The sequence below is a fragment of the Egretta garzetta genome, unplaced genomic scaffold (genome assembly GCF_000687185.1).
Source record: "Egretta garzetta isolate BGI_Z169 unplaced genomic scaffold, ASM68718v1 scaffold332, whole genome shotgun sequence".
Lineage (NCBI taxonomy): Eukaryota > Metazoa > Chordata > Aves > Pelecaniformes > Ardeidae > Egretta > Egretta garzetta.
This window is the reverse complement of record NW_009258879.1, coordinates 780,066-786,198: the sequence shown is the minus strand read 5'-3', so window position 1 is coordinate 786,198 and position 6,133 is coordinate 780,066. Positions and strand designations below refer to the sequence as shown.

General features: G+C 56.4%; 1 protein-coding gene across 1 annotated transcript in view; it reads right to left on the bottom strand.

The window, feature by feature from the left end:
* Positions 1 to 6,133, bottom strand: part of SRGAP3 (SLIT-ROBO Rho GTPase activating protein 3) — a 96,287-nt gene that overhangs the window by 63,157 nt on the left and 26,997 nt on the right. The window contains exons 8-10 of the mRNA XM_035889464.1: positions 1,523 to 1,744; positions 904 to 1,005; positions 456 to 653 (exon numbers count right to left, since the gene is read on the bottom strand). Of these exons, the coding sequence (XP_035745357.1) occupies positions 456 to 653; positions 904 to 1,005; positions 1,523 to 1,744 (522 nt within the window). The remainder of the gene's footprint in view (positions 1 to 455; positions 654 to 903; positions 1,006 to 1,522; positions 1,745 to 6,133) is intronic.

The window sequence follows — 6,133 nt, the reverse complement described above, 5'->3', positions numbered from 1 at the left end:
GGCGGTGGAAAGCTGGTGCGGCTTCCCCTGACGCCCTGCTCGGGACGCAAACGACTGTTTAGTTCGTCCCATGGGCTGAGGGCAGATTTTAGCTGGGTAGGCCAGAAAAGGAAGGCTTGGCTGATGGTTCAAAACCATAAAGGCCTGCAGGAACAGCTGCTGCAACACACTGCCAGGCTGGCTGGAGCCCGCTGCCCTGCTCTCAGCCACCCCTACCGATTTCGGTCACAACCGGTTGCTCCAGTTGTTCCTTCAAAAAGAAGAACAAGGCAGACACGGGATTATCAGTCCCTGTGCACTACCCTGGCACGGAGAAATGCATTTCAACCCCAAAGCAGACAGAAGGCAAATACTTTAAGAGACTGAATTGGTTCTTGCTCTTCACTAATGAGCACTTAGGACCCAGCCCTAGCAATCAATGCTTTGTGTCCCATATGGCATGAGACGAGACTCACTGTAAAATAGAACATTTCAGTTTCCTGCTGGTTGGCTCTCCTCTTGGCGATGTTTATTTTACTCATGTAGGTCTCTGATGCAGCCGATTTGACTGACTCAGTGGAGCGACTATGCTGGAAGGCATCTGAAACATCAAAATCCTCCACCGTCAGCATGTCCTGCAAAGTCTGCATTGTGGCATCCAGAGTTTTTCGTACCTATCAGAAACAGAAGATAGGATGGGTTTGAAGCAGACTGGGAAAGTGGCACATTTTGAGCCAAAACCACTGGCCAACAGGCAGCTCCGCAGCACCGGGCTTGCTCCTGCGCTCGCTGCGGTCAGCGGGAGCTCCCAGCGCTGCCGCGGGAAAGGCTCCACACCCGAGCACCTCGGGAGACCCCCCGCCTACGGGCAAGAGGCCGAGCAATGCTGCGGGGCCAAACACGAGACCCAGAGCAACTTCTTACCTCTTCGTTCTCTATCTTGAGGGTGGCCAGTCGCGACTGCAGCTGGTGGTACCGCATCAGCAACTCGGTCTGCACAGGCTGCTGGGCGCTGACCTGGCACACCTGAGGCAGGAGCCAGAGAGAGACAGGAGAGCACTCAGCAGGCTGCACACGGACCAGACGCACACATTTAACCAGCTAAACGATTCTCTCCAGCACCCCCAAGCTCCTCGCAGCCTCCAGGGAGGCTGTGTGGCCCAGTTTTTAATCGGCAGTGCCCTGGACCCAGGCCAGCACACAAAGCGTTTTCCACCCAGCATTTGGAAGCTGCGCTCTGAAGTCTTCCAATTACAGCAGGTAAATCAAAGCTGCGCTTTACAAATCTGTTGGGCAGTTCAGCTGAGAATCAAACCACAGGCTTCCTAATTGGGAGAGATACAGAGCAAGAGGCAGACTGAAAGGAGGAGCCCTAATGAGCCAAGTGCCTCATTAAGAAAGGAAACACGGATAGCAGCGCGTGAAGACAGCACAGAGGGATAAGGAGTCAGAAATAATTTATCAGTGGTGATTAAGAGGAGGCGGCGGCCGGGCCAGGCCAGGCTGCGAGGCACCTCTGCAGCCCCTCAGGTGAGTACGCTACCTCGTCCCCCATGTGAGGCTGGAACTCGAACTTCAGCGGAGGGCAGAAGACCTGGTTGCACATGTCCATGATGGTGTGCTTGTCACTCCGTGCATCCAGGTTGTCCACTGCGTTCTCGATGATGTCCAGGCCCTCGTGGCGGGAGGTTTCCAGGTTGTACTCAGCAGACAGGTACGTCCTGAAGGTCCGAGCGAGGCTGGCGTGGAATCCCAGATCACAGCACTGAGAAACACCGAGGAAGGATCCGGTCACACAAACACTCCCACCCTTGTTCTGGAGGGTCATGCGTACATTAAATGCCCAAAAAAGCATTGTACATCCCAGAGAACCATCAGCCCTGTTGTAGCGGGGTATATTTAACAGCAATACCACATGAAAAGGCAAGAAGGAGAGCAGACTGAAGGAGAAGGGGCCCCAGGGAACAAGCAGCCAGATAGCACAGCGACCCTGCGCTGGGTCCTTGCCACAGCACCAGGGCTTAACACCCTTCATTTTGCTGGGAACGGGATCTTCTCAGACAGGACAGAGGGGGAAAAAAACCCCAAATCATCCAGACCCATGGTTCTCCTGGCTACCTGCTCAGCACCACCCCGGGGCCAGCATGACCACAGGGACCCACCGGTGGCAAAACCTGTGCCCTGCAGCAGCCCCCGGAAAGAAATGGCCAGCAGGCCTGTGCCACTGCTTGTTCCCCAGCGATTTCTGTCTCGCCTTCTGAACCACCCTGCAAGCGCTTTTTACACAGAAACCATTTCCCTCAGCTATCAAACACAGCCAACGTCCAAGCAAGGTGGCACTGGAAAAGGCGCCCTGCAGTACGTGCAAACCCTTCTCGCCTCGCTAGAGAGCTGCCTCTCTCACGACGGAGCAGCTTCTCAGGCGTCACTCATCGTTCTCATGTTCACCTTGGGGAAAATGATAAAACTCGGAGCTAATTGCTGCCAAAATACTGTACATTAGACAAAAGCCTGTTTTTAGACTCTCTTCTCCATATAATTGAGTTTGGCATAGGGACCTGCTGCTACGAACGCCTGGGCACGGCGGAGCAAAGAGCAGCTCTGAGCAGCTCCCCCCTCCCGGCCCCCAAGGGGAGCCCTGGCACCACGCGGGGCTCTGCTCTGACCGGCTCATCTGCTGCGAGCAGCCTGCCCGGGGAGCGGGGGGCAAGGACGGGCACCCAAGAAGCACCCAAAATTTAGGTGCCAACAGATGGTGTTCTGCAGGAACAGGCAAGACAGGGAGGATGCTGGAAGCAGGCGGAGCGCAATGCATCAGCCTGGGGCTGTAAGGAGCGTGCCGTGGAAGAGAAGGGCTGCAGTCCAAAACCGAAGCACATCTATTCCTGAGACGTAAGAGATGCTGGAGTTCCTGACAGAGGATGCAAAGTCAGACAATTATGGCTTTATCCTCTATGAGGCGTTTCATAGTCGTACGTCCCCAGTGCACCCATTCCCGTCTCCTGGCCCAGGCACGGGGGGGCTGTGGGCCACAGGGTCACCTCCAGGGAGGAACAGAGGGACCCCGTGACCAACACCTCCCTGGCACGTAGCACCAAACCAACCATTGCCAGCATGGAAACTACCAAAGGACAATTCATATGACGGACGTTACACTGTGCTGCCAGACAGATTAAAGAACGAGCAGAAGTCCTCACTCTTCGAGCTGTAACCAAAACCACCCCGGCACGGCACGGGCAGGCATACGGTGAGCAGGCTTCAGCCCCAGTGCAGCCCCACCACAACCATGAGAACCAGCACAGCACAAAAAGCAACGGAAAAGAGACGGGAGATTGCTAATGTGATCCCAATGACCTAAACTGAGACCAGCTTTTCCACAGCAGCAGAATGCCTTGCTGGGAGCTGGCATTTCAGAGGCACCTTCTCCAGCTCCACAGCACCCGCAGGCATTACTGAGCCAATGCAGAAGGGCACGGAAGGTGATCCTGCATCAGAACATCAGTGCTGACAAACTTGAATTGAAATAGGAACCTCAGCCGGTGCCAGAAGCAGCTCCAACCTCAGGCTTTCTGCAGATCCGAAGGGACAACCCTCAGCTCAGATCAAGTCACGCGCGGAGCTGTATTTGGTGCAGTCTGTGCTAAAAGCAGCAGTAAGACCACAACGGGACGATTCCTGCTCGCAGATGTGCGAGCGCAGCCTGCCTGTCCCCATCGAGCCTTTTAAACTGCACATGCAATAGCAAGGATTTCTGCAGGAACCATCGAGTGATCATAATCCAGCTTTATCCTGCTGCTATTTAGCTTCTAATCTTATTAGTTGAAAACATGGGCAGTTAAGGACTGATAGAGCGGCACCTTCATGAATCAGAAGCAACACAAAAAATGAGGAATGGGGGCAAATTTCCCTTCACCACTTGGGGCGAAGCCTTGCTACAGTGCTGTGAATCTCTCCCATGAGATGATTTCAGCATCAAGTCCTGCACGACGGCTCTGGGGCCGCACGCAGAAAGCGATGAGCCGAGGCACTGCAGCACCGCAGCCGCCCTGCTCGTCCCAGCCGTGTTTCGGTGCACCCCGAGCACCCGGCAGGCAGGGACGGGCAGCCCCGGGGGGGCGGCCATGGGAGCAGCGGTGTGGGGCATCCCGGCAGCGGGGGGATGAGGGGTGAGCTCTGCACTCGGGTATCAGTGGGGATCTGCCCCAGGACCTGCCCATGCCGGAGGAGGACCTGCCCTCCCGCCATGAACAGCCCACTGCCGTTCTGCGCCCCAAGAACAGGACTGCGCCCGGTGCCTGGCGCGCCTCCCACCCCCTTGGAAGTGGCTGCTACTCCAAAAAAACAGCCCCAGGAGAAGACGCCTGCCATGGGCCAAGGGTGGGAATTCCCATGGCACCCAGGAGTGAGCTATCACAGAGGAAAGTCGCTGGATGCCACAGAACCTGCAGAGATGGGGCTCAGTGTATTGCCAGGCGCTTTTGAGAAAAAATTCCACGTGAAATCTTCCCTGTGCTTGGAACGCTGCACCCGCGCTGAAGCCGGCCGTCATTTGCAATGCCCAGGAATCGGTCGCTACTGCAAACCAGGGCAGGCGCTTGATTAGCGAGAAGAAAAGACAGAGCAGGGACTTCCAGGGAATTCTCAGAGAAACACAAAGGGGAGGGGAAAAGAAAAAGAAAGAAAGAAAGAAAGAAAGAAAAAAAAAGAGACTTCAAACTCCTGCTCCCGGCTCCAGAACAAATGGCGTTTTCTCACTCCTCTCATCCCTTTGATGGAAAATAAATTAGAACTGCAAATAATAATCCTTAGTGCCTTTCATCTGGAGAGCTCAAAGCTCTTCGCATATTAATTCATTAAGTCTGGTAACACCCCTGCCAGAGGTGGAAATATTACAGTGTTCAACTTGAGAGACAGCGCCACCCCCGAGCTTACGCAGGCTGGTTTGGGCCAAAATGCCGCGGAAGCGGCCAAAGCCGCGTGTGCACCTTCCACTGCAGAGGAGGGGCCAGGGGCTGCAGACCACTGCTGGCCATCAGCCCCAGCGCCAGCAACCCCGTTTTAGACACAGGAGGGGAAACAGAGATACTTAAAGGCTCCTGCAAAGTGAGGCTGAAAGCCAATGAGTCTCCAGCCCTGCACAAGCACCTCGAGCCTCCCCTTGGGCAGCCAGGCAGCCAAGGGGGGGCCAGCTCCTCCCCGGGACGTGGCCGCGCTGCCGTGCCGAGGGTGCTCTCCTGCCAGCATCAGGCCCGGGATGCTCTAAAGCGACGGGGCGGTAAGCAAGCTGCCTGCTGATCACAACGGGCGGCCACCGCGTACGGGCATGCCACTGCACCCTGCGGGTGGCCACCGCGTACGGGCATGCCACTGCGCCCCACGGGCGGCCACCAGCGCCTGCCGCAGCCCCCCACCACAGAGTGTGTGCGCTCGGGTGGCTGCATGGCACCTCCAGCTCCTCAGCTCACAGCTCCCAGCAGAGTTAGTTAGTGGCTGCACCTCGTAAAACCGCGTATTTTCCATTTCCCAGGGCCGCCTCCTCAGCAGCAGGGAGAGCTGACCGGCTCCGGTGCTGCAGGCTGCCGGTGGCATTCCCAAACTGCCACCTCTGTGGGAAACCAGGTAACGGGGACACAGCAGCCGTGCCGTAAAGAGCACTGAGCCTCTTGAGACAGCCTAATTCCTCCTGATAGAAGCTGTTTATTCTTTTTATTGCTGCACTGTTGACTTTATTTGCCGTACCCTGAAGCCAGATCCGACACACAGCATGGTTAAGCTGAAGTACAGGCACCCCTCCCCAGGAGGGCACCGCGTTCTGAGTTACGGATGCTGCTCCGCGTGACTGCGGTGGCGGCAGGGCTCTGCACGGGCTTTCCCTGATAAAACATACCTGGCTCTTTGGGCTGGCAGGAGCCTGGCGGCTGGCCGAGAGCCCGCTCCAAGGACAGCATGGGAGGAACCTCTGTGCCTTTGTAGAACTGAAAGGCTCTTCGTGCTGGAAAATTTGCCTCAAACAACAGAGCAAACCCCCAAAAGAGACCCTCTGCTTGCATAAATCAGTATCTCTTCATCAAAGCCAGCGGCGTCACGCAGAGCTACGCGGGCCGGGGGAAGGTCCCCGTGTGCCTGCACGGGGACAGCGCTGCACGGAGCGAAG